This window comes from Hyperolius riggenbachi, chromosome 3, assembly GCF_040937935.1.
Source record: "Hyperolius riggenbachi isolate aHypRig1 chromosome 3, aHypRig1.pri, whole genome shotgun sequence".
Lineage (NCBI taxonomy): Eukaryota > Metazoa > Chordata > Amphibia > Anura > Hyperoliidae > Hyperolius > Hyperolius riggenbachi.
This window is the reverse complement of record NC_090648.1, coordinates 68,889,937-68,907,265: the sequence shown is the minus strand read 5'-3', so window position 1 is coordinate 68,907,265 and position 17,329 is coordinate 68,889,937. Positions and strand designations below refer to the sequence as shown.

The following is a 17,329-nucleotide window of genomic DNA, read 5'->3' as shown; positions in this document are numbered from 1 at the left end:
TCCCAGTGGCTGCAGCTCTTGTGCACTTTGAGTCCGACAGGAGAAAAGCACTATACAAATGTTCAGATTATTATTATTATTATTAAATGTTATTTGTCAAATCACCAAAACCGGCTTTTCAAGGTTAGCCACGGTGTGACAGAGGTGTACGCCGAGGGAAATAAATGGTTTGTTAATGATTACCACTATTCAAAGCACATACTGTATAGAGGCGATCATTACCATGTAGACTATTATAACAGGTGCATGTAGGCTGCCAGGTCAGATGTTGTGTGGCTCCTGTACACACGCTAGTTTGAGTCAGGATTTTTGGCCATAGTGGTTTTTACCGAGTTCAGACCAGCATGTGTACATAGATTTACCATTCTGTAGTGATGACAGATATCAATGTATTCAGATCAATGAATCTGCTTCCTATCTACAGGGAAATTGTAGGCCCTCAACTGGTGGGTCTATGTTAAAAAGACCCAAGCGTCACTATTTTTTTCTGAAGTTTGTGCTGGTTTCTAATAGCTATAAGAGCTGCCAAGTTCCCCTCTCCACTTCCAGCTGCCCATTATTCATCAAGGGGAAGTTGCGAAGATAGCATCTGTGGCTTCTCTAAACTCTTTGAAGCATAGGGGTTAATTCACTGAACAAAATAGCGCAAGTAACCTCCTGTTACTCACGCTATTTCCACAGCGTATCTTAAATGTAATGAGCTGCACGCTACTGGCCTCGTAGCGCGCGTAATCACAGGGGCACTTGCTATAGTAACTTACACCGCCTCCCTGCGCATAACCTCCTCCCTCTCTGAGCCCCTTCGGGTCCAATCACTTGACGTGATCCCCGCACTCTGATTGGCCCAATTTGTTGCCTGTCACTTGACAAGCAGCCTCTCTGTCCAATCACCTGCACTCTGATTTGCCCAGTAGGCTGCCTGTCGGGCCAATCAGAGTGTGGTGGTCACATCCTTTCAAGTGATTGTTTAAGAAAAAAAAAAAGCTAGAAAAAAAAGGCTCAGAGAGGGAGGAGAGGAAAGCAGGTTATGCGCAGGGAGGCGGCGTAGGTTACTAGCGCTCGCTATGCTGCACTACCTTCAGCATAGCATGTGCTCCTGTGATTACATGTGCTGCGTGGCTAATAGCGTGTGTAGCGTGCAGCTCACTATATTTAAGGCATGATGCTGTGGAAATAGCGTGAGTAACAGATTGCACGCGCTATTTTGCTTAGTGAATCGATGCCATAGTGTTCTTTCTCTCTAACCCGCTGCTGATGAAAGCTTTAGTTTTCTTGTTTTCTCTCTCTTCTAATGTGTGCAATAAAATAATTACTTCAGTCCTTATCTGCCTGAAATTTCTGCAGTTGGGCCGCTGTGGAAGTAGGGTAGTAAAGGTCTCTGCTAAACTTTTACATGTAAAAAAAAAAGAGGTAAAATTTTTTTTTTTTTTTTTTTTTTTTTTAAAGGGAACCCTGAGACGGGGACATGAAAAAGATTTTATACATACCTGGGGCTTCCTCCAGCCCCATACACTCTGATGGATCCCACACCGCCAACCTCTGCTACCCGCAACTACGAGAACCGTCTCCCGTCACTGACGTCATCTGAGCCAGCTACGCAGGAGAAGTGCGCCCTCTACGTATCTCTCCAGCGGCTGCTGCAGAGATACACAAACAGCGCACTTCCCTTATGCTTAGACTGGCTCCGACTAACGGCAGAGCGGGGTCCCGGTACTTATAGCTGCGGGCAGCGGAGGACGGCGGTGTGGGATCGATCAGAGCGTATGGGGCTGGAGGAAGCCCCAGGTATGTATAAAATCTTTTTCATGTTCATCTATGGTTCCCTTTAAACAATGAACTACATTTTTGGCATGCATTTTTAATGTGCTATTGAGATGCCCTGGGTGCTAAAAATGGTGCTTAGTTCATTTTAAGGGGAAATCTGTCGGTTGTGCCATGACACAGGATAAGTGTGCAGGGCAAATAAATAATATGTAACTGCACTTGTACACAGTACTTCTTGTCAAAGCTGGTACTGAGCTAAACACCATTCCTCTTTATAGCAGACCTGAGGGGAGGCTGGGGAGTAAAGTTAGATAAGTACCTCAGTAGAGGGAGGCCCGTGGATGATCCAGAGGATGTTCCAATCCTTATTCACCCCACTAATGCTCACCGGGACCCCCTTCTTCTTAGCGGCCACGCTGCAAAGGCGCAAGTATGGTCTGCACCTGCATAGTAGCTTAAAGCCGCTCGTGCACTGAGGAAAAAGCTGTGCATGAGTGGCTCTGTGCTACTGTGTAGAAACGGGCTGTACTTGTGCCTCCTACATGGATTTAGGAATTGGAAATGTCTCTATAAATGCAAGTTATAGAGAGGCATTTATAATAAAAATCATAGTGATGGTCATGTCTAGGAGATCTCGTGGAGAAGCATGTGATCAGTTTGGTCAGGTGATAGATATGCAAGTCTCTGATTTGCTAGTCATGAACATGTGCTAAAGTAGAATGTAATCACAGCAAATCAGAGCTTTGCACATCTATCAGCTGACCAAACAAATCACATGCTTCTCCATGAGTTCTCTTAGACATGACTATCTCAAAAAATCATAACAATGATTTCACTTTACATCTAAATAATTTGCACAGTTAAGATAAAGGCCTTTTAGGCGATAGCAAAATATCCATGGTGGTTTCCAAGAAGTTCTAGAGATTTGGGCATTGTGTTCTTGGTAAATGGGCTGGTAACCTAAAATGACTTTATAAGTTGTAGGCTATTGAGTTAAATCTCCCATAGACACTTTATCCCGTGTACACTCCACTGGTGATATCTGTGCACCAACTCCTCCCACTCTCCACAACCAGTATAAGATCACTCTGAAGGCCTCTCCTTATTTGACATCATGGAGATTTGATATGTAAGAATCCTGTTTCGGACGAGATGCCGTTCACTTTTTCTTGCTTGGGGAAGGATGGAATCACGTCCGAAACAGCTTGAGGCCTATGCCTGTTGCCTGATGACTGCCTTTACAGTGGGAGATGGACTGACATAGCTAGGACATGATAACATCCACAATGCAATCTGTTGGATCACTTGGCCTACAGAAGAGACTTTACTAATATAATCATATGACTATTGCTCCATTTGGCTGTTTGGTGTTACAACACATCATTATCAATAAATACCTTTTTATTTATGCACTTTGGAATGGATCTTAATTCCTACAGCTTGCTGTGAATAGGAAGTGCTGGTCTGTCTTTGTACTCTGCAATTTGCCTGCGGTGCTCTGGCAGGCTGACCGTGGCAATCCTATACGGTTTTTCAAGCGTGCGTCCGCAAACCATAATATCTGGATAGTATAAAGCGGCAACATCATAATATCTAGGAGGGTTATTTTTGTCACTGGAGCTCCATCGCGTCTTAAAGAGAACCTGAACCGAGTAAAATTATTTAAAATAAACACATTATGCACCCGCAAATATTACATACTCACCTCGCCATCAATTCCTATCAGAAGCTCACCATTTGCTTCTAACAATGTTTCCTTCCAGTTCAGACAAGATTTTGTCAGAATTTAAATACATCAGTTGCTGTTACTTATATTTCAGTTGCTGTCAGTTACAACTGAAAAACAAATGATGTGCAAGGTAATGTCCATGTTTCCCTATGGCTCATGTGGGCGATATTACAGTTTAACAGTGTGCTGACCCGGAAGCTGCTACAGTGTCATTGCCATTTTTAGAATGGAGTATGGAGAATTCCATCGATCACAGTGGACAAACAGGACGCAGTAGAGGAGAAATAGAATAATAAGTAGACTACATGGGAGGTAAGTATGACATGCGTGTTTATTTTGACTTTTAGTTTTCAGTTCTCAGTTCAGGTTTGCTTTAAGAAAACAACGCCAGCTAACCCAGTTAACTCTACATGTAGCTAAAAGAGTTCTGGAAAGATTAGCGCTTCTAGGAACAAACACAAATAAACAGACAGCAATAACACTTAATATTACTAAATGTTGAAAAATCTCAGCTCTCAATAAATGAATCGATGACTGCGAGGAGTTCCCAGTAATCACCGGCAAGATAGGTCACTTACCCAGAATCTATAGTGCCTCCTGTCCCATTGACAAGACCGAAAAACTTTAGCGTGGCCATTGTCCGTCCTCTCTATATCCTCATTCTGGCGATCACTCGTTCAACCCTTTCCGATTAAATTTCCGCAGTCGCAATCAGTCCATATCCAACCGAAAGATATTTTCCAGCATTCAATAAACTCATGGGATACTTAACACCACGGTCTCCGTACGGCGAGCTCACTTGTCCAGACCCAGCTGGAGTTGGTGTCTAATTTTTTCTTTGAATCCAACTAGAAACGTGATCTAAAAAAAGTATTTTTTTTTCCTGGCAGCTGTACAAAGCAAGAAAACAAAACTGCTAAACAAGTAGGCCTCCCCCAAAGGAAACGAAGAAGGAAAAATTAGCAACTCATTATCAAACTGGCTCCTGTGTAACTCCCTCCCACATTGTGTAATAGGTTTAAATCCCCACTCTTTTTTTCTTTTTTTTTCCTCCTAACGATGTCACCTCGTTAGAATGACTGAGAGCGTAGCGGGGACACTAATGCTGGAGGGGGTTGCCATGGCAATAGAGGCCTGCTGTTGGTGCGCAGGAGGCATGCCCTGCTACTTTTTTTTTCTAAATTAAATCTCGTTACCAGACATTAGAAGGGCCTCTGACAATGGATTCTGTGCGCTGATCTGCGCAGTCAACAAGTTGTGTAACATCTGAACTCCTCGTAAGGAGGGTCGAGCCGGCTGGAAAAGTGCAATGGAATAAAAATGACACGGACAGAGGGTCAGCGAGGCAGCCAGACGATCATGTCATATTTAATAGGTCAGGTCCTTTGACGAGTAACGTGTAGCTTTATGCGAGGTTAAAGGATTCCATCTGATGGAGAAAATGGAACATTTCATTCATTTTCAGGATTTTTTTTCTTAAAAGGACCACTATCGTGAAAAATAGTAAAATTTAACATACATGTAAACACATACAAATAGGAAGTATGTTTCTTCCAGAGTAAAATGAGCTATAAATTACTTTTCTCCTATGTTGCTGTCACTTACAGTAGGTTGTAGAAATCTGATGAAACTGACAGGGTTTTGACTAGTCCATCTCTTCATGGGGATTTGTCAGTATTTCATTATTTCTTTACAAAAGCAATCCCTGAAAAGGTTTTGTACAAATATGTAGACCGCCCCTCTAACTGTTTGCACATAATTCTGGCAATTAGACTATCAACCGCCGCTCACTAAGTACTTTTGAAAATAAGGAAAAACATGAGAATCTCCCATGAGGAGATGGAATAATCCAAAATCTGTCAGATTTCTACTGCCTGCTGTATGTGACAGCAACATAGGAGAAAAGTAATTTATAGCACATTTTACTCTGAGAGAAATGTACTTTTTATTTATATGTGTTCATGTTTTTCAAGTTTTTAAATTTTCCACGATAGTGGTCCTTTAACCACTTTATCCACCACTGCAGTATATCTACGTCCTCTGTGACTTCATCTAAGCCACGAGTCAGTAGATATATGTCTTGTAGCAGAAGCAGTGCTGTGCAGGATTGAGCTTGCTCCTGTGCTGCATCCATCTGATGCAGCACTAGTTGGTGAATGGGAATATATGTTTCCTGAGCTAATGAGATTGATTTTTACCATTAAAAATACTTTTATTTTTTCAGTTCATAGTGAAAAATACACTCTGTAGCATTATTTCAGAATCAAATATCTTCACCATAAATTGTGACAGGAACATAATCCAAGTTTTGTGATTAGCGGTAAGAATAGCTAAACAAAATTTGTGTTTTTTATCTACATTAGCACTTTTTATTTTTAAACTGGAACTGGTAAAACTGAGAAATGTGTTTTTTTCTATTTTTTTCCTTGTTTTCCCATTACAATTCATAGAAAACAAAATTGTTCGAGGGGGAAAAATGGCATACAATGAAACCTAGTTTGTCTTGAAAATAACAATATATATTTCATTTCTGTGTCATATGTAGGGATAAAGTTATTTCTGATTAAATAAAGACATAGCTAAAATCGCTCTGGTCCATAAGTGGGAAACAAGGTCTGGATGCAAAGTGGTTAAGTAAAAGGAACTGGCTTGTCGGTAATATTTTCAGGCCGTACGAATGGTTAAGGCAATTGGAAATTGATTTAAAAAAAAAAAAATAAGCCGGACACTTACCTAAGGAGAGGGAAGGCTCTGGGTCCTATAGAGCCTTCCCTCTACTCTCCCGCTCCCCTCGTTACAGTGTCAGCTCCTCCGTTTGAATCTCCCGCCATGGGGGACTTCGGGAGTCTTCAGGAGCTGAGTCCTCCCGAAGACAGGCGGCTCCATACTGCGCACGTGCGAGAGAGGGCGCTCACGAGTGCGCAGTATTGTACTTTGGGAGCACTCGGGCTCCCGAAGACTTCCGAAACCTCCCTGCGAAAGCAGTATTTGACCAATTTGGTTGAATACTGCTACCGGGGGGATGGGGGGAGGGGAGTAGGCCAGTGCTGGAACAGGGACCAGGAGAGGATCGGGAAGGCTCTATAGGACCCAGAGCCTTCCCTCTCCTTAGGTAAGCATCTGGCTGATTTAAAAAAAAAATCGATTCCCATTCACTTGAAGATAAATAAGCAACGGAGAAATCTGCAATGTGACTGTGCAAAGCTGTTTCTCCAAACACTGCCTTCCCGTCAATGTTAGATAACACGTTTAAGCAAATATGGCACAGATGCTCGACACGCTGATAACTCCATTTTTGTGTATTCTGTGACATTAAACAAATACCAAATTTAATAGAGGCCAAATCACACATACTGCTCCGCCAATTCTGAGGGTGTTATAGACATCCAAGCGTCTATTATCGGGAATAAACACTAGCAAAATCATCCAAATAACTACTTGGCTGTCGCTGGTGTTTAAAGAGGACCTGTTACGTACAGCCTGGCAGGGATTTTTAGGAGTGCTGCCAGCGTACATGAGGACGTAGCCTATCAATCTGTAATGGGCTAGTGTGTGGGAGGCGAAATGGGCTTAGATCACAAATCAAATTCAGTTTAGCTAAGCCTGCAAATTAGATTTAGATAAAGCCAGACACAAATATGTATTTGTATAACCGGAATCTCTACTGTGGATCTAAAGTTATGTACAACATGGATGGATACTTTTTTTACTCCCCCGTAGGACAACTTTTTTTTACTCTCCCTGAGGCGTAGCTGGGGGGAGGCAAAGGGAGACATATGTCCCCGGGCGCAGCACTGTAAGGGCGCTCATCGGGGCCCACATGCTTCAGAGGTAGCTTGCTTCCTTGGTGTGCTCTCCTTAATAACAGCAATGTCTCTTGTCACATGATGCTGCTGTTACCAATGAGAGGACACTGGGCACGTTGCAGAGGAGAGATGACATCATCACTGGAACGTGGTTGCCGTTAAGTCTTCTGCTGCTGCTAACACATTTGCACTCTTCCAAGGGAGAAAAAGAGAGAAGCAAGGGCACATCTGTTTATCTAAAGGTGGGGGGGGGGCACATCTTTTTATTTTAAGGGGGGCACATCTGTCTATCTAAAGCAGGGATGTCAAACCGGTCATACGAGGGCCGAGGTCCTCACACATTTTTGACACAGCTCAAATTATTGATGGGTCTGAATCAGGAAAGGTGTGGTCCATCAGGTAGAACACATTTCTCCGTCCATCCTAAACACTGGCATGGATCTGGCCCTCCAGGCCTGGAGTTCAAAACCTGTGATCTAAAGGTAGGGAGGGGGGGGGGCACATCTTGTTATCTTAAGGGGGGGACATCTGATTATCTAAATAGCTCCACCCATGATCACACCCTCATTCTAAAGCATGGCCACACCTACTTTTTTGTGCGACACACGAGGGGGTCTTTTTCCCTAGGCACTGAAAATCCTAGCTATGCCTCTGTTCAGCAGCCCCCCTCCTATCCTATGTGCAGACCATTCGTACATGGATAACATCCATGTGCAGTAGCCCTCTATTTCATGTACAGCTTTTCCTTTTCCGCTTGCAGTCTCATTTTTCATGTGTAGCATCCATGGACAGTAGCCCCTCTGTTATTTCATCTCCAGCCCCCTCTTCCAAGTATAACATCCATGTATAGCGGCCCTCATTTTCCTGTACAGCTTTCCATTTGTAGCTTCCCTTTTACATCTGCAGCCTACTCTTTCACATGCAAAAACCACTCTTACACACCCAATCAACCCCTTTGACAGCAGCTTCCCAAGGCATGGGCCTCTGTGGCCTTTACAGATATAAGGCCCCTTATATAGACTTAAAGGACTACTGTAGGTGAGTAGGGGGAAAAAAGTGTTGAACTTACCTGGGGCTTCTAATGGTCCCCCACTGTGCCCGCACAGCCACTCACCGATGCTCCAGTCCCCGCATGCGGTTCACTTCTGGAATTTCCGACTTTAAAGTCTAAAAACCACTGCGGCTGCCCTGTCCCGCCCTCACTCCCTCTGACGTCATCAGGATTGAATTGCACTGGCCCAGTACAGTCTGCGCCTGCACAGTATGCTCCTGGTGACGTCAGCGGGAGCAAGGACACGGCAGCGATGGGCACAGTGGTTTTCCGACTTTAACGTCATAAATTCCAGAAGTGAACTGGAGGCGGGGTCCAGAGCATCGGTGAGTAGCTGCGCGGGCACAGGATGTCTGTGGGGGACCATTAGAAGCTCCGGGTAAGTTCAACTCTTTTTCCCCCTCCCCCCCTACAGTCGTCCTTTAAGATTTCTGCCTCCAAATCTGTTTGCAGATGAATCGGGTAACAATCATGGCTATGCCACCCCTGGGAGTGACTCTGCTTGGGGTATTATTGATCCAACAGGTTGGATTTTCTTAGCTAACTGCCACTCTAATTGGACTGACTCCCTGGGGAACAATAAGATCTGGAAAGATCAGTTCACTTCCACTTTGTTTCATTTTCCAGTCTTTTTTTTTTTTTTGAGAATAAAAAGCCAATTAGCTCAATCCAAAGCTGTCCTACTCTGGGAATGACATGGTTTGCTGGACTGAACAAACAAGGGGAACAGAGTTTTGTGTTGTAAAGACAGTTGTGTTTTCTGTTTTAATTTGAGACAAACAGCCTTGCGAATGAACTATCTAAATGATTCAGAGAAAGCTTGGGAGAACGCGCTGTGGGGAGATGAGACCAGAATCAATGTCTTGCTGTGTGATAATGGCCCAAAACATACTTACAAGTCAATAAAGGAGTGGCTAAAGAAGAAGCCAGGGCTGGATTTACCGTAAGGCACTGTAGGCATGTGCCTACAGGTGTCTGATGATAGAAAGGCTCCAGTCTTAATATTGTAAACAAGCTGAATTGAACCTTTGAGGAAGATAGAGCTAAAATATAACTTTTAACCTTCCTGGCGGTAACCCCGAACGTAGTTCGGGGTAAGCCGCGCAGGAGGTTTTCTCCGGCCCTGCTGGGACGATTTTCGTAATTTTTTTTTTGCTGGACGCAGCTAGCACTTTGCTAGCTGCGCCAGCAAACTGATCGCCGCTGGCCTGCGCCCGATCGCCGCTATCTGTTGCGGCGCGCGGCCCCCCCCCCAGACCCCGTGCACTGCCTGGCCAATCAGTGCCAGGCAGCGCCGAGGGGTGGATCAGGACTCCCAATGACGTCACAACGTCGCTGACGTCATCCCGCCCCGTCGCCATGGCGACGAGGGAAGCTCTCCAGGAAATCCCGTTCTTTGAACGGGATTTCCTGATCGGAGATCGCCGAAGGCGATCGAAGAGGGCAGGGGGATGCCGCTGAGCAGCGGCTATCATGTAGCGAGCCCTGGGCTCGCTACATGATTTAAAAAAAAAAAAAAAACTGCCGCGCTGCCTCCTGGCGGAATTTTTCATACTGCCAGGAGGGTTAATAAAACATCTCTGAAAAGTAAGCAGGGAAAGGCAATTATAGTGACCCCCAATGTACTACCTAAATAACATGGAAGAGGAGCCCTATATGGGATTTGTAGAAACAAGGTAGCATAATTACATACAAATGTCACAGCATAATAGCAGCATGATCGCTGAAGATGCAGCTCTTAGCTATTATGCTGTGACTTTTGTATATAATTATGTTTGTGTTGCACTCTCAGTCTGCACTACAGCACTTTATTTTTCACCCCTGATGAAGCCTCCATGTAGGAGGTGAAACGTGTAGGTATTTGTTTGATTGAGGATTACAAATGTTTAGCATGAGAAAAGGAGGGGTTCAGTCCTAGTTTAGTACAACCCTGATACAAATCCCCTATAGGACTCCTCTTCCATGCTAGTTATGTAGTACGTAATATGAGATTTTCGATTAACCACTTTAGTATCAGCAGTCTCTGCCCCTTTAAGCACCAGAGACCGCTGGTACAGAAACGTCGGAATCTCGACGAATCACCGCACATCCCTGCCGCAACCGCCGTCTCTATGATGGCAGGGTTCCTACGAGACGGTCAGGAGCCGCTTTCATTGGCTCCTGGCCCTGTCTATCAATGTAAGCCAACGGGAGTTGCTTACATTGAAAGACAGGGCCAGGAGCCAACGACAGGGCTCTGCCGTCATAGAGACAGGCAGAGCAAGTGAGCTGCGAAGGGAGACGGCGGGGATTCAGTGTCAAGATAGGAGGAAGCATTAAAAAAGGCGGATGCACGCAGCGGCTGTGAGTTGAAATCTACTCCCTGGCAGCCAGATCTGCATCAAGACAGCGCATAGATTTCAACCACAGCGGTCGGTAAGTAGTTAAAAGTTACTTTTTAGCTCTATCTCAATCCTCAAAGATTCAGATTCAGTGTGTTTAGTTCAGTTCAGGAGTTCAGGTTACTGTGTTTTTGTTTCAAGCTTAATGTTAGAAAGACATAGAATTGGATGGTTCCCTGGGATTAGACCTTCATAAGGAGCTTGGTTTCACTCTACTGGTGATGCGTTTTGGCAATAGTAATCCTGCTCTGTACGAGAGGAATACAGGTTCAGACATTTGGTGTATGTGCTTGTCTGAGGAGTCAGAAACTCTACTTTGTTTTCCACATACACCCGTCAGACGCCTCTTATCACTTCACTTTGGTTTCTGTTGCTATTCACTGTAGATAGGGTATTGCTTCTATAATACCCTATCAGCAACAAGTATTGATACCTTCTGTTGCATCATATTCTTGGAGGATACGCTGTATAGGTTTGCACTGGCACTTTTTGTCCATATTGGCCTTTTTTTTGCACTAGCAATTTCATTGGTATGCTTCACTCCGAATACGTTCTCACTTTTTCGGTATTTTTCTTTGGTGTCCCTCCCTTACACCAACACTATGTGACATCTATGAATATTAACAATATTGCACAGATCTATGATCATTTTTTCTGCATTTTTAATGTATGCTTCACTGTAATATTTTTTAAATTTTTTGTCTTTTTTTGCATTTTTTTCTTGAGAGATCGCACATTTTTAAACATACTGTTTATACCACTGATATCCCTAGACTACTGGCACATCTCCTCATTATTATGTTGCATATTAATCTTCATAATAGGGATTGTAGAGTCAGGGAAGTTTCTAGGCTAAATTGCACCCAGGGCGAGAGTGTCAAAATTGCGCCCCCTTTCCCCCCACCCCCGTGAACCCTTACTCTTTAGGGACAGTCACTCAGACACAGGTCACAAGTAGATCTGTCTACTTACTAGTGGCCAGCCGCTCATCCAGGAGGAAGCAGTGACCAGGAAAACACACAGGCAAAGAGAGCCTGGAAATCCGACTCCTCCATGGGTGCCGCACACTGACAGCCTGCAGTACCGCTACAGGACATCAGGTGTCATCACGCGGTGGTGACGTGATAAGAACTTGACGTCTGACGCAGGCAGCCCAGGAGGAGTCAAGGATGGTGATCATGCTCTTAAACTTCTTCCATTTGGCTGCACCGCACGTCAACAGCTCCCTAGCGGTTATGTCCTTCTGCCTGCGCCCCCTTCTTCTACTTGCTGGTCTGCACCCAGGGCGGGCGTCCTGCCCGCACTGCCCAAGAAACAGCCCAGTATAGAGCCTTGCCTATTTATTATTAGTTTGTATATAGACTCATGGATGTTATGCAACCATGCCTTGTTTTTAACACTGTTTTTAATGCAATTTGATACAATAAAGAGTCTCTGAACAGTGAAGCAATTTTGATTGGTCATTTATGACCTCAGAGTGGGAATTCTGATTCTTTAGGTTGTTTATACAGACTCCTTTGATATGTGATGGTTTTGTGAATGCTAGTTATCGTTATCAGCCTTGTAGAGTGAGGCACTTCACATCCCTTTCTTTGAGGAATTTTGAGGAATTAGAGCTCAAAAAGAAGACATATAAATAAGAGGTGCAACCATTTGCACTTCACCCATATAACTGTGCTGTAATTAGACATCTGCAATTTTACTCACAAAGTTCACCTGCCATGGAGCATACAGCAGGAAAAACAACTGCCAGTCCTCTACCTAGTGATCAGCAAGCCTAGGAGGCGGTGTGTGGAATGTTAGAGATAATATTAAAGAGAATCTGTACTCTAAAATTCTTACAATAAAAAGCATACCATTCTATTCATTATGTTCTCCTGGGCCCCTCTGTGCTGTTTCTGCCACTCTCTGCTGCAAACCTGGCTTGTAATTGTTTTAGGCAGTGTTTACAAACAAACTAACCAGCTCGTGATAGGCTCACATAAGCAGAGTGTGTGAGTCATACAGAGCCTGCAGGGGGCCTGGAGAGGGTGTGTATAGCTTCTATCCAATCACAAGCAGCCCTGCACATTCCAGTCTGACTGCCTCAGCCCGACAGACACGACAGAGGAGAGAAGATTAGATCATATAACAGAGATAATACAGTCACTGTGCAAGTAGGAAAGGCTGCAGTAAGCCAGACCACATTAGAACAGGCACTTCACAGGCTTCAAACTTGCGTTTGTCGTTTGAAGACTGTGGAGTGCCTTTTTCTACATTGGTTGAGTATATGGTTGGCAGGAGTGGTGGACCTGCAGAAAAAGAGCACCGGCAATCGCTACCTAGAACAGGTCAGCTGTATCTGAGCACCAAGGTGGATTTTTCATCACATTAGAACAGGCATAGGAACTTATAGGATAGAAGAAATAAGGATGAAAATTTTGTTACAGAGTCTCTTTAAAGGGGCACTATGACGAAAAATTCTAAGATTTAAAATTTGTGCATACATATACAAATAAGAAGTACGTTTTTTTCCAGAGTAAAATGAGACATTAATTACTTTTCTCCTATGTTGCTGTCACTTACAGTAGTTAGTAGAAATCTGACAGAAGCCACAGGTTTTGGACTAGTCCATCTCTTCATGGGGTATTCTCAGCCATTTATTTATTTTCAAAAGCACTTAGTGAATGGCAGTTGCTCTGTCCAACTGCCAAAAAACTGTGTAGTGAGCAGGGAAGCTGGCCAGCATCATTGTTTAAATCCTTTTTAGGGAATATCTTTATAAAGAATAAAAGCCTTGCTGAGAATCCCCCATGAACAGATGGACTAATCCAAAACCTGTCAGTTCTGTCAGATTTCTACTACCTACAATAAGTGACAGCAACATAGGAGAAAAGTAATTTATGACTCATTTTACTCTGGAAAAAACATACTTCATATTTGTCTATGTTTGCACATATTTTCAACTTTACAATTTTTCGCCATAGTGCCCCTTTAAAGGGAACCTGAACTGAGTAAAAGTATTTAAAATAAACACATGATGTAGCTGCAAATGAATATTACATACTTACCTCACGGTCAGTTCCTCTGAGAAGGAATTTTCTTCTTAGACAAGACAAGACAAATAACATTTATATTGCGCTTTTCTCCTTGCGGACTCAAAGCGCCAGAGCAGAGCAGCAGCCACTAGGGCGCGCTCTATTGGCAGTAGCAGTGTAAGGGAGACTTGCCAAAGGTCTCCTACTGAATTAGTGCTGGCTTACTGAACAGGCAGAGCCGAGATTCGAACCCTGGTCTCCTGTGTCAGAGGCAGAGCCCTTAACCATTACACCATCAGCCAACTGCTTACTTCTTACAGTGATCCTTTCCAGTTCTGACAATATTTTGTCAGAACTGAAATACACCAGTTGCTGTCAGTTATATTTCAGCTGCTGTCAGTTACAGCTGAATGTGCAAGGTAATGTCCATGTTTCCCTATGGCTCAAGTGGGCAATATTACAGTTTAACAGTGTGCTGACCAGGAAGCTATTATGGGGTAATGGCCATTTTTAAAATGGAGGACAGAGAATTCCATTGATCACAGTGGACAAACAGGATGCAAGAGAGGAGAAAGAAATTGATGAGGGGACTACACAGGAGGTAAGTATGACATGTGTATGTATTTTTTGACTTTTAATTTTCAGTTCAGGTCCTCTTTAAGTCATAATAATGAGTAAATGGACTGAATTCATAACAGCAATGTGTCGGACAGACTGTGATGGCAATGTGTCAGTTTATGTTCTCTTTAATCTTTGTTCTTTTGTGATGCCTGCCGGGCCAGATTTCTGGAGAGGCCACAAAGGATTGGTCCTTGGGTGGATGTTGTCCAAGGAAGTGGCTGGACATGGAAAAGGGATTGATGAATATAGATGAGAAGCCGGCAAATGGAAAAGGGAGGGTGCAAAATGTGGGGCAACACATGGAAGAGGAGAGATGCTGTCCAATGGAGATGTACCTGAAAGAGAGGGGCTGCCGAACATGGATGAGTGTGGAAAAACCAAGCCACCTATTAGCAGACCACTTTAAATATTCTAGTGAGGTTTGGTGGATTGTTTGTGATAGTGCCTAAAGCATGGAGATCTCTGGCCTTAAGCTACGTACATTATGCAAAATGGTGTTTCCATGCTTCCGGGACGAAGCAGTATTGGTGACACACCATGGTATATGGTAAAAGGTTTGTTAAATATGTGACATGTTAAAGTGAACCAGAGATGAAACACCCTCATGTATTTTACCATATATATCAGTGGGAACATTAGAGAAAACACCTACCCTGCTCTCTGTTTCATTCTTCACTGCTCAGCCTGCTTATTATCAGCCCTTATAAAATCCCAGACTGAGCATTCAGTCTGGCTTTGCTCAGGAATAATTATAGCTGAGTCTGTCTTCTCTGATGTCTTTTCAAGCCGAAGCCGGGGCACTTCTGGCTCTGCTATAATGACTCAGTTACCGTGTTTCTCCTAAAGTAAAACATCCCCTTAGAATAAGCCCTAGCAGGAATTCCTAGCATGCTTGAAATATAAGACATCCCCCGAATGTAAGCCCTAGCTAGCAGCCCACATGACACCAGCAAGTCACACTGAATACAAAGCTTGGATACAGGAGAGCAGCAGTATAATGTGAGTTCTACAGTCCTGTATACTGTATGTGTCAGGAAGTTTGTGTTTTTGTTGGAGCCAGCCCTCCTGATCTGTGGTGATAAGCAGCAGCAGCACTTCACCTCTTCCCAGGACACACAGCTTATCCTATCATAGCTCTGGGGAGCCTGACAGAGTTCTCTGCCTGCAAGAAATAGACTCTTACCCACATGAGCAGCAGAATCAATTTCTTGTGAGAGACAATATCTGCAAACCACAAGCTCTGTGTATGCTGCTTGTGTTTCAGCATGGCATGCAGTATACACATTTTGTATAGGAAAACTATCAGTGTTTCCCTCAAAAATAAGACATCCTCTGAAAATAAGCCCTAGCACATCTTTTGGAGCAAAAAATAATATAAGACAGTGTCTTATTTTTGGGGAAACTCGGTATAATGATTCCTGAGCAAAGCGAGACTGAATGCTCAGTCGTGGATTGTATCAGGGCTGATAACAAGCAGGCTGAGCAGTGAAGAATGAAACAGAGAGCAGGGTAGGTGTTTTCTCTAATGTTACCACTGATATATATATGGTAAAATACACCAGGGGGCTTTGTCTCTGATTCACTTTAAGTTATATAAGTAGCTGATTTACATTGTTTCAATTATGTCCCTGATGAAGCGCCAAGCGAAACCAGTCAGATGGGGTGGACAGTGATTAAGCAGTGACAGTGTTCGATATAGGCGATTTTATATTGGGTCCCTTTCACAAGGACCCCGATGTCAGTACATTTTATATGGATGCTTTTTTATAATAAAGCAGTATTTGTAACAGTATACACTTAGATGTATTCACTCCTTTGTTCTTGCACTATTGCACTTTACAAGGCCAATTCTTGATTGCTTGGATACCTGGCGTACGATTGCTGGAGAGTGAATTGGTGGATTATTGGTGGAGTGGAATTGTACAAGCATTATTATGACCTTATAACTTTCGTCTCCAAGGCTCTGGTAAGCCTGTTTTCATCCTTCTGTGGTGCTGGGTTGTAGCACTGAAGCAGACAGCATCAAGTAATTGAAAGATTGATACCAAAGATCATTTCTGAGGATTGGACTTTGGCTGCTGTATTTTAGCTGTAGTGCAGATCCAGATGTGTGTTAAAGGGATACTGTAGGGGGGGTCGGGGGAAAATGAGTTGAAGTTACCCGGGGCTTCTAATGGTCCCCCACAGACATCCTGTGCCCGTGCAGCCACTCACCGATGCTCCGGCCCCTCCTCCGGTTCACTTCTGGAATTTCAGACTTTAAAGTCTGAAAACCACTGCGCCTGCGTTGCCGTGTCCTCACTCCCGCTGATGGCACCAAAAGTGTATAGTACAAGCACAGAATGGTCTGTGCCTGGGCCGTGCGTTCCTGGTGACATCAGGGGAAGCGAGGACACGGCAACGCAGGCGCAGTGGTTTTCAGACTTTAAAGTCTGAAATTCCAGAAGTGAACCGGAGGCGGGGCCGGAGCATTGGGGAGTGGCTGTGCAGGCACAGGATGTCTGTGGGGGACCATTAGAAGCCACGGGTAAGTTCAACTCATTTTCCTCCGACCCCCCCTACAGTATCCCTTTAAAGGACTACTGTAGCCTCCAATGATCTTTAGTATCAAAGGGGGAAAATGAGTTGAACTTACCCGAGGGTTCTAATGGACCCCTGCAGACATCCTGTGCCCCCGCAGCCACTCACCAATGCCCCGGTCCCCGCCTCGGGTTCACTTCCATAATTTCCGACTTTACAAAGTCGTAAAACCACTGCGTCTGCCCGGCCGCGCCCTCCCTCCCACTGACGTATTGCGCGGTCTGCGCCTGCACAGTATGTTCCTGGTGACACCAGTGGGAGCGAGGACACAGCCATGCAGGCACAGTGGTTTTCCGACTTTAAAATCAGAAATTTCAGAAGTGAACCGGCGGCGGGGACCGGAGGATCGGTGACTGGCTGCACGGGCGCAGGACATCTGC

General features: G+C 44.2%; 1 protein-coding gene across 6 annotated transcripts in view; it reads right to left on the bottom strand.

The window, feature by feature from the left end:
* LOC137562723 (potassium channel subfamily T member 2-like) overlaps positions 1-17,329 on the bottom strand; it is a 413,123-nt gene that overhangs the window by 305,986 nt on the left and 89,808 nt on the right. The window contains exon 2 of one of the 6 annotated variants that reach the window (XM_068274347.1): positions 4,072-4,354. The exons of 4 other annotated variants lie outside the window; for them this stretch is intronic. In XM_068274347.1, coding sequence (XP_068130448.1) covers positions 4,072-4,130 — 59 coding nt within the window. In that variant the 5' untranslated portion in view covers positions 4,131-4,354. Of the gene's footprint in view, positions 1-4,071; positions 4,384-17,329 lie in introns of all 6 variants that reach the window. One more of the 6 variants, XM_068274346.1, reaches the window with a different exon arrangement.